The 16270-nt window shown below is 39.1% G+C and overlaps 1 protein-coding gene across 1 annotated transcript in view; it reads left to right on the forward strand.

Annotated features, from left to right (window-relative positions):
* efnb2a (ephrin-B2a) overlaps positions 1-15698 on the forward strand; it is a 62299-nt gene extending 46601 nt beyond the window's left edge. Inside the window, exons 5-6 of the mRNA XM_055148644.1 lie at positions 3672-3782; positions 10879-15698. Coding sequence (XP_055004619.1) covers positions 3672-3782; positions 10879-11276 — 509 coding nt within the window. The 3' untranslated portion in view covers positions 11277-15698. The remainder of the gene's footprint in view (positions 1-3671; positions 3783-10878) is intronic.
* The last annotated feature ends 572 nt before the right edge of the window (positions 15699-16270 follow it).

The raw sequence follows: 16270 nt of genomic DNA on the forward strand, positions 1-16270 counted from the left end.
TAGAAAAACATTTATACTGACCATGAGCGGAGTCGCCTCTCCATAAATCTGACCTGTAACTTGGCCTGGTTTGGTCTCCATGGAGATAGAAAGGATTAATTAATACTGTGAAACATTCCAGACAAAGCAATAGAAAAGCATTTGACAGGAAAAGTTACACTATTCACCTTAAAGATTTTCCACTTTTGACACTTTATTACCGGAAATAACAGCAAAATTTATGATTTGGCAGTTACAGATATTACAAACATTTATTATTTTCAAAAATATCTATTGTATTAAAGGTGTATTATGTAATTTTTTGGTTTGGGGTCCAACACCTCCTTGTTTCTATGGATACCTGCCTTACGTTTATTCAATTACAGGTGCTTTTATAGCTCAAAAATGCCAAGAAAAACAGGCATTCTGACTTTGAGTGGGGTCGCTTCTCCATAAATCTGACCTGTAACTTGATCTGGTTTGGTTTCCATGGAGATAGAAAGGTTTAATTAATACTATACTGCTATATACTATGAAACATTCCAGACAAAGCCATGAAGATTTTCCACTTTTGACACTTTATTACCGGAAATAACAGCAAAATTTATGATTTGGCAGTTACAGATATTACAAACATTTATTATTTCCAAAAATATCTATGGCATTAAAGGTGTATTATGTAATTTTTTGGTCACTTTCTTGTTTCTATGGATACCTGCCTTTACATTTATTCAATTACAGGTGCTTTTATAGCTCAAAAATGCTTAGAAAACATGTATTCTGACTGTGAGCGGTGTCGCCTCTTCATAAATCTGACCTGTAACTTGATCTGGTTTGGTTTCCATGGAGATAGAAAGGTTTAATTAATACTATACTGTGAAACATTCCAGACAAAGCCATGAAGATTTTCCATTTTCGACACTTTATTACTGGAAATAACGGCAACATTTATGATTTGGAGGTTACAGATATTACAAACATTTCTTACTTTCAAAAATATCTATGGTATTAAAGGTGTACTATGTAATTTTTTGGTCACTTGCTTGTTTCTATGGATACCTGCCTTACATTTATTCAATTACAGGTGCTTTTATAGCTCAAAAATGCCTAGAAAAATTCTGACTTGAGCGCGTCTCACTTGAGCTCTCCATAAATCTGATTTGTAACTTGGTCTGGTTTGGTTTCCATGGAGATAGAAAGGTTTAATTAATGCCATACTGTGAAACATGCCAGATAAAGCAATAGAAAAACATTTGACAGGAAAAATGACACTATTCACCTTAAAGATTTTCCACTTTGGACACTTTTTTACCAGAAATAACAGCAAAATTTACAATTTGGCAAACATTTATTACTTTCAAAAATATCTATGGCATTAAAGGTGTACTATGTAATTTTTTGGTTTGAGGTCTGTCACCTGCTTGTTTCTATGGATACCTACCTTACATTTATTCAATTACAGGTGCTTTTATAGCTCAAAAATGCCAAGAAAAATTCTAACTTGAGCGGATCAACTCTCCACAAATCTGACCTGTAATTTGGTCTGGTTTGGTTTCCATGGAGATAGAAAGGTTTAATTAATGCCATACTGTGAAACATTCCAGACAAAGCAGTAAAATAAGCATTTGACAGGCCCTGTACCAGAAAAGTTACCGGAAAAACCAGCAAACTTTACGATTTGTTGCAGATATTTAAAACATTTAAAAATATCCGTGGTATTCATCTTGTACTCCCACTCATTTTTTTACATTTCATTAAACATTTCTGTAAAACCACAAGATTACGGTAAACCGCAAGATTGCCATTCGCTATTAGCTCCCTCAGTGCCCTTTCACTAACACAGACATGTCTAAGCAAACCATTCAGCTCTGTAAACGCCGCGCTCGTCAATGTTGCCTCGATTAATTACAGTTATTATGATACAGAGGGAAATTCCCAAGGTTATACGGTTGTTTCTATAGCTCCGTTCGCTAAATGGTTTTCAAGGTGAAGAAATTAATTGAATCGCTGAAGGAAAAGCCCGGGTCAGACACCACTTTTCAGATTGAAAGAAATCTCAAGCAATTTAGCAAGAAAGGACTTGCGCGTAAGCTTCCTGTCTTATTGTAAATCCCCTGTTTAGCGAAGTAGCCGAAACAATAAACAATTGTGAGACGGCTGTAAAGTTGCGCTGTGAACTTTGAGGCAACGTAAACAAAACCCGAGCGTAAAACAATGAAAACATGCAGCGATTGTAAAAAGATGTGGTTAACGCCGACGCATTCTCTCTGGGGAAGTTTAACCAAATCCCCAATTGTTATTTGTCGAATCCATTCTCATGCTTAGTAAAAGTATATAAAACAAAAAAAGACTTATTTGGGATACTGCAGTCAGATTTTATTCTGATTCAAAAATGGTTTCCTTAATGTGATAGCAACAACTATGTAATTCACTTTATTGATGGAATCCCAGTGGTAAAAGTTGACCAATTTAAATATCTTGGTCTTGTTTTAGACTCACAATTAAATTTTAACTTACACATAGATTCATGTGTTACAAACGGTGTTGGGAAGGTGACTTTTAAAATGTAATCCCCTACAGATTACAAACGGAATCCATTAAATTACTTAAAGTGAGTAAAGTAATCTGGATACTTTGGATTACTTGATTTGCTGTAGAGAAACAAAGATGAGGATATCGTAACATAAGATGTTTTGTCTGATAAAAGACAATAAAAAAGCCCAGACTTTACTTAAACAAATTAAAAATATTATTGATAGAAAAGGAGGAAACACGGTCCATGCAGCGTGATTTAGTCCTGGTTTAGACCTGGTTTTAGTCTTGGTTTAGTCATGGTTTAGTCCTGGTTTAGACCTGGTTTGGACCTGGTTCAGACCTGGTTTAGTCCTGGTTTAGTTTTCGTTTAGTCCTGGTTTAGTCTTGGTTTAGACCTAGTTTAGAACTGGGTTAGACTTGGTTTAAAACTGGTTTAGACCTGGTTTAGTCTGGTTTATTCCTGGTTTAGTCTTGGTTAGACTTTAGACTGGTTAGTTTTGGTTTAAAAGTGTTTTAGACCTGGTTTAGTCCTGGTTTATTCCTGGTTTAGTCTTGGTTTAGACCTAGTTTAGACCTGGGTTTAGTCCTGGTTTATTCCTGGTTTTAGTCTTGGTTTAGTCCTGGTTTAGACCTGGTTTTAGTCCTGGTTTAGACCTGGTTTTAGTCCTGGTTTAAAACCTCGTCCTTCTCAATCTCCTCCTTAAAACAAGTAAGTTGTTCATGTTCTGGCTCCGGTACAAAAGGAACTTTAAAATCTCCAGGTGCTCGATGCTGCGTCCATGTTTGGACAACTTCCGTAAACACAGAGCACGCTCGCTGCGGTTGACGTCATCATGTCCTCCATTGCACATGTGGGACACTTTCGGGCCATTTAACGTTCACACTGGAGTCACATACAAGTCGCATTTAATTGGAAATGTGAACGACCTTGCAAAAACATCGGATTTCACAAAAAAATCTGAATTGAGCGTTAAGCCCTGCAGCCTGAACGTAGCCTTAGTCTGTTTGTTTTTTGTTCTGTTTAGTTTTTTCTTTCTCTTCTGTAAATCCTGCTTTTGTTAATGTATTAGGACCCCCTCACAAACGAGATGCTACAGCTCAAGAGGCTTCCCTTATAAATAAATAAATAAATAAAAATACTTTGCTTTCTCTTCCAGGTCCCTCAGACCCAATTTCACCCAAAGACAACCCCACCAGAGTACCGTACCCACCCAAGACGGACGGCAAGACTTCCCATAAAAACACCAACGACGTGCTGGAGAAGCCAGGTGAGCTCAGCCGCCTGCTATTTACAACCGCGAGAAAGCCTGGGAACGAGCTAATTGGAAGCAGAATTTATGGAAGCTGTTTTGGAAAAGCATTGTTGCAGTGAGGAGGTGGTTGTCTCTGTGTGTGTGTGTGTGGTTATAAGGAAAAAAAAGTCAGTGAATCATCAAGGAGGTAATTGAATGTTGCCCATAAAACTGAACAGCTCAAGGACTCGGGTCTGTCAGAAAATCAGTATTCATAGTTTTGCAAAGGAATTATAACGCCTGATCGATATTTATGTTACTGTCAAGTAGGGCTACAGTAATTAATTGAAGAAAAAATACATTAAAAAGCGTATTTTAGTCGTTAACTGGACTCTACAAACTCTAAAACACACTCTAAAAGACGTGTTAAAACAAAAACTGTCATTATTAAACCAAAATGTCAAAAAAGAATATATAATTTCAGATTTTCCACAACAATACTCTTTATATACTCTGTAATAAACAAATTATGTCGTACGTTTTGATCACATTTATTGGTAAACGTAATAAAGCCTGTCACAAAATTTTAAAATTTAACAAAATCAGTATTCATAGTTTTGCAAATCGAATTAATGTTACTGCTAAGTAGGGCTACAATAATTAATTGAAGAAAAACAATAAATAAGTAACCGTATTTTAGTCGTATTTAAACTTTTGAAGATAAAATAAATAAATAAGTAAGTAACCGTAATTTTGTTGTATTTAAACTTTTGAAGAAAAAATTGAAGGAAAAAAAAAAAAAAGTAACTGTATTTTAGTCGTATTTAAACTTTTGAAGAAAAAAAATAAAAATAAATAAATAAGTAACTGTATTTTAGTCATATTTAATCTTTTGAAGAAAAAAAAATAAAAATAAATAAATATGTAATCGTATTTTAGTCATATTTAAACTTTTGAAGAAAAAAAATAAAGAAAAAAAATAAATAAGTAACCATATTTTAGTCATATTTAATCTTTTGAAGAAAAAAATAAATAAATAAATAAAATAGTACTCGTATTTAGTCGTATTTAAACTTTTGAAGAAAAAAATTAAAAATTTAAAAAATAAGTAACCGTCTTTTAGTCATATTTAAACTTTAAAACACACGCTAAAACACCTGTTAAAACAACAACAGTCCTATTATTAAACCAAAATGTCTAAAAAGAATATATAATGTCAGATTTTCCACAATAATACTCTTTATATACTCTTTAATAAACAAATTATGTGGTTCGATTTGATCACATTTATTGGTAAACATAACAGAGGTTGGAAAAAAAAATGATAATACAAAAAAATTATATATAGAATGCAGTTAATATTAAAAACATTTTCACAATTTTCAAACTGAAAAAAAGCCAGATAAAAAAACAGTAAGGTGTAATATTCAGGATCGCCAGCGAGTCCATGATTCATCAAGGAGGTAATTGAATGTTGCCCATAAAACTGATAGGCATCTCCAGCTCAGCTCAAGGACGCTGGCTCGGCTCCAGGCCCGACGCGGCGCTTTAAGTGACATTTTCAGGAAAATGATCCGATCGCTGTCCGCCATCTTTCTTTAACGAGCCGCTCTCAGGACAGAAAGCCACTTGTTCTGACTCCCCTCCACTAGAATCACAACCCACCCACGATACACAGGGTCTTATCTCGGATTTTAGATTCCCGGTTTCTAATTTGGCACCGGGGAGAAGTGAGTAGTGGTTTCCCTCGACCAAAAAAGATAAATAACTGGACTATATTTACTTACAGCATAACAAAATTAGACTTATAAATGACTACAATCCCTGTATCGTTCGTTCATTCGTTTTTCAAAATAAAACCAAAAATAGAAAAACAAAAAAACAGATGGTTCATTTTTTTCATTTTTCAATTTTGTGTTTAAATGAATAATGGAAAAAATGGATAATGGCCATTTCCCGTTTCTGTGACTTAAACTGTGATGCCGGACTGAACCAGGGCTAAACCAGGACTAAACTGTTTTCAGTCCTGGTCTGGTCCCGATCTCACTCCCAGTCTCAGTCCTAGTCTGGTCCCAGTCTCAGTCCTAGTCCTGTTCCCGGTCTCAGTCCTGATCTATGTCCTGGCCTCAGTCACGGTCTGATCTCAGTCTCAGTCCCGGTCTGGTCCCGGTCTCAGTCCTGGTCGCAATCACGGTCTGGTCTTGGAATGGTCCCAGCATCAGTCCCGGTCTCAGTCCCGGTTTCAGTCCTAGTCCTGTTCCCAATCTCAGTCCCGGTCTCAGTCCAGGTCTGGTCCCGGTTTCAGTCCTAGTCCTGTTCCCAATCTTAGTCCCGGTCTCAGTCCTGGTCCTGGTCCCGGTCTAAGTCCTGGTCTCAGTCACGGTCTGGTTCTGGTCTGGTCCCGGACCTGGTTCAGTCCTGGTTCAGTCCGTATGTGGAGCAAAAGTCTGCAAGATCTGAACCAGGACTAAACCAGGAGTAAACCAGGTCCGAGACTGAGACCAGGACTCAGACCAGGATTGAGATCTGGACCAGACCAGGACTTAAACTGAGACCAGACCAGGACTGAAAACGATTTAGTCCTGGTTCAGTCCGTATGCGGCGCAAAAGTCTGGCATCACAGTTCAAAATCACAAAATCAAAAACTGAAAAAAAAGAATCATTGTCCGTTTTTTTTTTTTTCATTTTGGTTTTGGAGACAAATAATGAAGAAAATAGTTGTTTTTTCATTTTCTTATTTTCGGTTTTATATTGAAAAACAAATGAACGAATGACACACGGATTGACTAAATACATACTCCACAAATTACTTTAGATTAAAATTCAAGTGAAAAAACAGTTGTACCACCATAAACTTAACCACACAGACCTGAGTAAAGCGGTGACCGGTTCCCACGTTTTTATGGAAAACCGTTGAACGAAAAAGACGTTGACAAGTAGGAAAAGTTTAAAATGTAGTGGGTTTTTAAATAGTGCGTCATTACAGTCATTACGAGTTAAAATGTTAACATTTTCCACAATTTTCTGTACTCGAAAACACAACAACGTGCATTGGTCATGACAAGAAACTTCAGGTTTAGGTAGTTTTACATTTAAAGATGCATTGTGTAACTTTTCTAGTGGAGGGTCCGTCAAATGCTTTTCTCCACGAAGATGTTGTTGATTTGTCTGAAATGTTTAAACTTTTGTATAGGTATTTTTGAGTGATAATTAATTGAATAACTATAAGGTAGAGCTGTTTAAAGTCATACTGTGGAACATTCTAGACAGAGCAATTACGTATCCATAGAAACAAGCGCATAACGGACCCCCAACTAGTCTGTGAGCATGAAAGAAGAAAAAATAATAAGCATTTCACCGTGTTTTAAAAGTGATAATGTCCCAATTTACGTCGCTCATTTGACTCTTTCTAATCTGCCCGGCGACAAGGTTTTGATTGGTCCAGATCTTTTTTCTCATTTAATCTTTATCCCCCAATTGGTCGCGACAAGAAATTTCAGGTTTAGGTACAGTAATTTTACATTTAAAGATGCATTGTGTAACTTTTCTGGTGAAGGGTCCGTTAAATGCTTTTCTCCATGAAGATGTTGTTGATCTTTCTGGAAAGTTTTAACTTTTGTGTAGGTATTTTCGACCGATAAAACTACCTAAAATAATTAGGTAGAGCTGTTTAAAGTCATACTGTGGAACATTTCAGACAGAGCAATTACGTATCCGTAGAAACAAGCAAGTAACGGACCCCCAACGAGACTGTGAGCACAAAAGAATAAAAAATAATAAGCATTTCACCGTGTTTTAAAGTGATAATGTCCCAATTTACGTCGCTCATTTGACTCTTTCTAATCTGCCCGGCGACAAGGTTTTGATTGGTCCAGATCTTTTTTCTCATTTAATCTTTATCCCCCAATTGGTCGCGACAAGAAATTTCATGTTTAGGTACAGTAATTTTACATTTAAAGATGCATTGTGTAACTTTTCTGGTGAAGGGTCCGTTAAATGCTTTTCTCCATGAAGATGTTGTTGATCTTTCTGGAAAGTTTTAACTTTTGTGTAGGTATTTTCGACCGATAAAACTACCTAAAATAATTAGGTAGAGCTGTTTAAAGTCATACTGTGGAACATTCCAGACAGAGCAATTACGTATCCATAGAAACAAGCGCATAACGGACCCCCAACTAGTCTGTGGAAGAAAAAATAATAAGCATTTCACCGTGTTTTAAAGTGATAATGTCCCAATTTACGTCGCTCATTTGACTCTTTCTAATCTGCCCGGCGACAAGGTTTTGATTGGTCCAGATCTTTTTTCTCATTTAATCTTTATCCCCCAATTTGTGGCTTCATTTTGGGCCCGTAGCGAGAGCATATGGGGTCCGAGTCTGAGGCTGCATAATCCCCTTGTAAACAACCAAAATAGTTTTCCATTTTCGGCGCCCTGCCATCTCGCTGCTCTTGTAATCCGGTCAAAACATACCTTCTGTCAGATTCACCGCCGTAACTCGTGCCAAACCCGTCTATTTTTTATTAATCCGCTTAATTAATTGACCAAAATTAATATCTTGTCTGTGTTTTTGTAAAATATTCAGATAATATTATGAGTCCATGTATCATTCATTGATTCGTTTTTCTGTATAAAACCAACAATTTTCTTCATTATTTGTCTCCAAAACCAAAATTAAAAAATGGATAATGATTCATTTTTTCATTTTTTGATTATGTGTTAAAATTAATAATGGGAAAAATACGGATAACAGATGTTTCCTGGTTCTGTGACTTAAACTGTGATGTCAGACTGAACCAGGACTAAAACAGGACTAAAACAGGACTGAAACAGGACTAAACCAGGACTAAATTAGGACTAAAACAGGTCTAAACCAGGACTGAACCAGGACTGAACCAGAACGAAAACAGGACTAAACCAGGACTAATAAAGGACTAAACCAGGACTAACCCAAGACTATACCACAATTGAACCAGGACTAAAAGAGGACTGAACCAGGACTGAAATAGAACTAAAACAGGACTAAACCAGAACTAAGTGTTGGGATGTGCACCCGCGTACACTGTTTTGTGATCGGGACTGAGACCGGGACCAGACCAGGACCATACCAAGATGGAGGCCGGGATCAGACCAGAACCGGACCGTGATTGAGACCGGGATCAGACAGGGACCAGACCAGGACTGGGACCAGGACTGAGACTGGGCACCAGACCAGGGCTGAAAACGGTTTAGTCCTGGTTTAGTTGGTTTTGGAGACAAATAATGAAGAAAATAGTTGTTTTTTCGTTTTCTTATTTTTGGTTTTACTTTGAAAAACGAATGAACAAATGATACACGGATTATTATGTACAGAAATGTCACATTATTCGGAAGTTTACAACAACTTTATCCCATTTTCAGTTTCCAATTTTCATTTTTTTGTATAAACAATATAAAAATTTTGCATATCTTCAAAACAGCATTCATGATCTGCTTTTCAATCATCTTCCCACACCTTTTTACAATGTCAAAATTTCATTCTTATCGCAAAAAAACATTACAAAAAAAAAAAAAAAAAGAAAGAAATATGACTACAATATCCATTCTCCGCGGCGTTCCTAATTACAATCTCCGAAGTTCTATTTTCAATCATTCAAAAGTCTCATTCAAGTAGAAGCCATTTTGTCTATCGCCCTTGTCAAGGTGATTCTCGGCGCGGGCTGCATGTGAATAGACTCCGATCGAACCTGACCTTTTATAGACCGGCTCTGAATGGGGAGGTCTCACTCTGGCGCTCCTCACAGTTCAATGCACCTTTGCTTTTTTTACCGCCAGCCAATAAGGAAAAGGGTGCCTCTTCTCCGCTCATTCACCCGCCGCATTACAAACCCCGGTCACATCTCACTCCGTCACTTCTTTCAGTAGTCGTGTGTCTTTTTTCTTTTTTTTTCCCACCCCCGTTACCGTAAACATCTCACTATTTACTCTCTACTCCTTGTCTGGTTGTGTTGATAAAGTGAAACCAGTCGACCAGTAATGAGTAAACTTTTGGCGACTGGATACAGGTTCAAAACGAAGGGAATTCTGAGTTTGTTTGTGAAAATATCTTCGTTTGAGATCAAGCGGCTGGTGGTGGTGAAGAAAGTAGAAGGTACACACGCCCTCTGACCTGATAATTTACCTGCATTTTGCCAGAAAAGGGTTAGGTGTGAATGAAGCCCAAAGTGATTTCCGTGTCATTTTTATGTGGTAAATTTCCAGGAATATTCAAAGAAGTATTATACAGTGTGAGAAAGTGCAAAGAGACAAATTCTAGGTTAAATGTGAACAGAGAAGCAATGTTCTGGGACTGTTGCGTGAGTTAAAGGTGCACTGTGTAACTTTTCTGGAGGTCCGCTACCATGAAGATGTTATTTCACTGTCTGGAGTGTTTCCATGAGTGGTATTAAACTTATCTAACATGAATTCCTTTTATTATAGGGGTTTGTAGTGCTCAAACATATAGCCCTTTTGTTAGCGGGGTCACTTTTCCTCAGATATGACCTGTAAATTCGCTTGCCTCTTTGGAGAGATAATTTGTTTAATGCCACACAGTGGAATATCCAAGGCAAAGCATTAAAATCTACACGGAAAAGTTACACAGTCCACTAGTCGTAGTATTCGAGATAGGTCTTGGTCTTGAGACTGGCCTTGAGACTGTTTTTTTGAGGTCTTGGTCTCGTCTTGAACTCAACCGTGTTTGGACTCGGTCTTGTCTCGGTTTTGAAGGTGCTTGGACTCGGTCTCGTCTCGGTTTCGAGGTCTGACGAGTGATAAAATGGAGACAGATTTATAAAAACATTGATACGCATGTGCCAAAATAACTGTAAAATACGAATAAATGTCAAAAATTACAAAGATGGTCTCGATTTGGTCTCGATTTGATCTTGATGGGCCGTGGTGGTGTCGGTCTTGTCTCGGTCTCAGCCTTAAAAAGTCTTGGTCTTGTCTCGGCCTCGGGACCCTGTGGTCGCGGACACGTCTTGGTCTCGATTAGTGCGGTCTTCATTACAATACTACAGTGCACCTTTAATTTTCTGGCATTTTCTTACCTGTTGGTTTACATTGAACGATCTAAACCAGTATTCTAACGTTTCACCGCTCTTTGTTCCCCAGATTCCGCACCGCATGAGAGTGACGTGGAGACAGGCGGCAAATCGTCCGGCACCATGGGCTCGGAGGTGGCCATCGTGGTCAGCATCGCCTCGGGCAGCGTCATCTTCATCATCATCATCATCATGCTGGTCCTGCTGCTGCTCAAGTACCGGCGGCGGCACCGGAAGCACTCGCCGCAGCACGGCACCACCGTCTCCCTCAGCAACCTGCCCACGCCCAAACGCGGCGGCGGCAACAACAACGGCTCGGAGCCCAGCGACATCATCATACCGCTCAGGACTGCCGATAGCGTGTTCTGCCCGCACTACGAGAAGGTCAGCGGGGATTACGGGCATCCGGTCTACATAGTCCAAGAGATGCCCCCGCAGAGCCCAGCGAACATCTACTACAAAGTCTGAAGCGAGAACTCGAAACGGGGGAAAAAAAGAAAAGCTTCAGTCGACTCCTCCTCCTCCTCTCCTCCTGATGTTTCTCTTCTTCTCGTCAAAATTTGGTCTCGGCGAGGTCCGAAAAGGCGGTCGCTGAGGCCGCCTCCGACGCTGCTCTGTAGGGCTTTTGGGAATTGCAGGACAGGGATTGATGTTCTTTTCCCATACCGCGAGCCCGTTTTTGGTTTTAGTGCGCCGCGGCTGCCGATTTTGGAGGAGCTTTATCAGGAAGTGGCGTAGATGGACACACGGAACGGGATTTTTATAGAATGTTTGGAACGTTTTCGGAGAGACTACTGTTTGGAAAAGGGACTCAAAACGGATCGAGGAGGAGGTTGGCAAAAAAAAAAAAACAGGAGGATGGACCGCCCTCCTTACTTTCGAAAAAGCCCACTAGCCAGAGACTTTGTGGATTTTTCTCGCTAAAAACGGAGGAGAGGAGAACCCCACGCACCCCATCCTCTCTGGGACTTTCCTTACTGACTCACCCATTCACTTCGCCCACCCATTCGCTCACCTTAAAAACTCATAAACAGCATCTCAACGTGGAGTTCACCGTCTCATTCCCACGCATCTGTTCCCAAAAGTTACTTGAAAGTTCATGGACTTTGAGAACCCTCTCTTTTGTACTTTCTAGCAGCAGGATTTTACTAATTTTGTCGTTTGTTTTTTTTCCTCTTTCCATATTCCACGGTAGTTCAACTTTTTGATTTTGTTTTCCTTTATGTCATATCATTAAGAAAACTACAAATGACCCAACAGTGGCTAGGACGAGGGGACGAGGCGGAGGAAGAAAGCAGGTCAGGGTCGGCCCAGGCGGTTTCGAGGACGAGTCGGGGGTTAGAACTAAACATAGAGCAGCACTTTGAATCCCTTTTTCGGTACCCCCACTCTCTACGGAAAGCCGGCTGGGTCAAACTCCCCGACGGGGCGACGTTCTGGGACAAAAAGTCATTTCGCCTTACTGAGGAGTACCAACGCATGTAAAATAAATAAAATAAAAACACTGTATTATGTAACAGCTCCACATTGTAACTAATGTTTACTCTATTGTGTAAAGACACCCAGATTTTGAAATGATCTGCGGATAAATTTTGTAATAATTTGTATTTTGACGTTTTTTCACATTTTTAAATAAATTATTGCTATTTTAAGTCAATGCTCGAAACTATGTCCTGGAGTCGCACTTTTTATTACCGTATTTTCCGGACTATAAGTCGCATCAGCCAAAAAATGCGCAATGAAGAGGGAAAAAAACATATATAAGTCGCACTTTTTGGGGAAATGCATTTTGTAAAATCAGAGACCAGGAACCAACATTTTATCTGGAAAGGCAAGTTATAGTAAAAACAATAGAACAGAGAACAACAGGCTGAATAGACGTTAAAATGTTAATGTAAAATATGAACAGTTCTTCAGATAATTATAGCATAAACAACAGAACATAAGTTTACCAAACTCACGATCTCACTCCAAATCACTAAATCCAATGAATTCTTGATCCTCGGTGTCACTTCTGCGCGACCTCTGTAGATGAATCATAGATCCAAACAAAGTGCCACTTCCTCTTCTGTGTCACTGAAGTTCAGGCTTTGTCCATCCATCCAGTGACTTCCAGGAAAGTTGCGTAAAACTGTGTTCTCCATCCCCGCTTCCAGTCAGTCCCTCACAAGTTTCTCGCTCACTCCAAACTTTCTTTCTGCTGCTCGATTACCGTTTTCGGCTGAATATTTCACCATTTGCAGCAGGACAGCGGCTTTTTCTACAGGAGACATGCGCAGTAGAGCGAAGTGACAGTAGTACAGGAGCACAATACAGAGCACCCTCTCGCGGCTGTCAGTCAGAAAAATTTTAATATATAAGTCACACCGGAGTATAAGTCGCAGGAAACACCCAAACCATGAAAAAAGTGCGACTTCTTGTCCGAAAAATACGGTAATTTCACAATGCTAGTTTTACCACGATCAAATCAACATTTTGGTGTAGACTATTAACTCTGTTTTTAAATTATTTGTTGGTAGATAATCAAATACTAGCTTTGAAATTAAATTATTAAAAAAAAAGACAATAAAAATGTATAAGAACTTGCAATTATAGACGCATTATCGTAAAAATATATTGTAAAATGTTGCCTTATTGAGTTTTCCTAGAGCTTCAAAAACTATTCTATCTTGAGTTTCCAAATTAATCTGTAACATTTATTAATTTAGCTTGCTTTCTACAGCTTTTTATTGTTCTAATCTTATTTTGACACATTAGATTTTCAATCAGCACAGATTAGATCAACATGTGGGTGTTTTTAAACCAATGGAGTAATTTTATAGTTTTGAAGTTACAGTGATACAGTGTGGATTCATGAAGTTTTGCTCATGCACTCTCTTGTGATGAAGCGATGAAGAACCAGCCGAGGTACTGCTCCCCACACGGGATGAAAAAAGGGCTCCCGGGGGCCCCTCACACTGGTGTCCTCCTGCTCTGTAAGAAATAAGCACAGGGACATGTCACCGCCCGCACCGCACCCCTCACCGTTTCTCCATTTGTGACTTTTACGTTTTTATAGTTGTACATTTAAAACATTACAAAGATGAAAAAAAAAATACTAAAAAACAAGCAGATTCTATTTATGATAGACACATAGAGCACAGGCAGCGTGGAGGAGGAAATAAGGATATTATATTATAAGTGCACATTATGCAAACTTGGACGATTTGATCTCTTCACCACTGAGCCCTCTGAAGTAGTCGGGACTCTTTTCTTGGGGCAGGGTCGCTCCCACTCAGTGTAGCATCTCCCAAAGGATTTCCCATCATGCCCCTCTCCTCATCCTCACTCATATGTGCATGTCTCCGCCCCCATCGTTTCGGCTTGGGTCCCTGCACCGCGCCCCGAGCAGAAATCGCCTACTCATAGATCTACTTCATAAAGAGCATCACCGAAAAGCCAAGCCTTGTATGATCTGAGGTTTGTGCCTCTAAGAGGTTACAAAATCTGCAAATATGCAATTCTTATTTATTTTTGTAATCAATTCTAAGAAAAAAACACCTATGGAAAAGTGTTCTTAACCACTGAAAGATGTAACAACTTCACACAGCTAGCAAAGAACGCCACAGTCTTGTCGTTTTATTTAACTCTTTTCTTGGTTTTGGTTTCTGTACTTCTGTTGGGAAAACGTGCCGTAGTTCAAACTGTGAAAAAGTGAACAGGTTTTGAAAAGGTAAAAAACAAAATGGCTGTTTAGTTGCTGCGGCAGAATATGACAATCTTATTAGTTTCTTTGAATCTGGCGTCCTTTTCTTAGCCGCTGGTCAGCTCGCCCCGCGACGCCGACAGCTGTACGACGGTGGACGCAGCGAAACGTTTAGACGAAGCTGCACGTTTTGAGTCGAAGCTGCATGATTTTATTTTTTTGAGTGTAAATCACGTTGGAGGTGAATTCCGCATCAGACGCTACATCCCCATCAACAAATCTGCATGCGGTTACGACAAAAACGACCTCTGGCTTGAAAATCGAAGCGAAATTTTAAAGCGACTGGTTCGCGATGGCAGCCGAGAATCTTTTAACGTAACCTGGACCATAAAACGTCACCAAGATAAGATAAACGTGTGACTTTTGGCTTCACTTTCCGCTGCGTCCACCGACTTTTAGAGTGCGGCGTGCGGGTGTAATCTCGGCGCTAGGAGAAGCACCCCAGGCCTCGGTAAAATGCCTTGTTCGTATGGTCAGCCCTCGTCACTTGACTCAGTAATTTTGCACCGTACTTCTGTAGGTAAGAGACTGTAAATACATTAATGTTTGTATTGTATATGGATCCTGGGTTGTTACAATAGCCTTATTCACCTTTTTAGGAAAGCTGAACAAAAAAATCTGAAAAATGGAGTACTACACTTCAAAGCAGAGCATAAACTACTTTTTTGGTAAATAGCTTATGTAAATATTGACCAGAACCCAATAAAACATTTTTATAAACTCTTAAAGGTAAGATGTTTTGTATAAATTTGAATTTTTTGCTATGTATTTTAGCTAGCGCTCGATGGAAAGCTTGTGTCCTCCCACGCCCCCTTCCTTTTGCACTGTTTCCATGGTAATTTGGTTTAAAAAATGGAGAGAAAAGTTGCCAAGCCGACTGCTGCATATTTGTGCCATAAGTGTGTACCATAAATATTTATTAAATTAGTTTCTTTTTGTTTGTTATATTCATTATTTTAATTTCAGTCCAGTTTGTAAGTAACACAGTATTATAATTGCATTGTTTGTCCATTTGGGTTTTTCTTTTTTTCTGATTGGTCCGCTCTGGTTGCCGGGTGACTGTAGCCCCGCCCCTTCACTCATCCCTCCGCTGTACACCATGAACATGGTTTGGTCATTCAGCTCGTTTCAACTAAAGTGACACACATTCCACCAGTCTGTTACAAACTGAAAAATGTTTTTCAATAAAATGTTTTTCCTATGGACCCACTGTCTCTGGGTTTTTATTATTTTTGTCACAGCTGCTTTTCTGTAAGTCAAGGTAGGATAGGTTTAAAGATACAGAATCACTGCACGAGTTCACTTTGACAACTGTGATCATAATGAAGAGAAAAGAAGACGAGAGAGAGATTATAAAGATGTAAAGTTTGCAGTATTTATGCAACTTGGCCTTAAAGATGAATTCTCACAATATCATGAGTAGAGATGCAGCGATGCAACACTGGTATCGGATATTGGAGCGATAGTGATCATTTTGGTGGGTCAGATATCGGTGGGGTTGCCAACTCCCTGAAAAATAAATAAGGTACACGTCATTGGCAGGGCCGGTGTCCTGTCGATTTGAGCTACATAGTGCTACTGCGCACTCGCACCCCCCCAAGTGCTCTTCCAGTTTAAATGCTGTTGATTTGAGCTCCGGAGGCAGAAGTGGAGTAACAAGTCACGTTTTAAAAGTGTTTTGGTTTTGTTGTATGTTTTGTAAGCATGTAAGCATGGA

This window comes from Boleophthalmus pectinirostris, unplaced genomic scaffold (genome assembly GCF_026225935.1).
Source record: "Boleophthalmus pectinirostris isolate CB_2022bp ecotype Guang Dong unplaced genomic scaffold, ASM2622593v1 HiC_scaffold_1, whole genome shotgun sequence".
Classification (NCBI taxonomy): domain Eukaryota; kingdom Metazoa; phylum Chordata; class Actinopteri; order Gobiiformes; family Gobiidae; genus Boleophthalmus; species Boleophthalmus pectinirostris.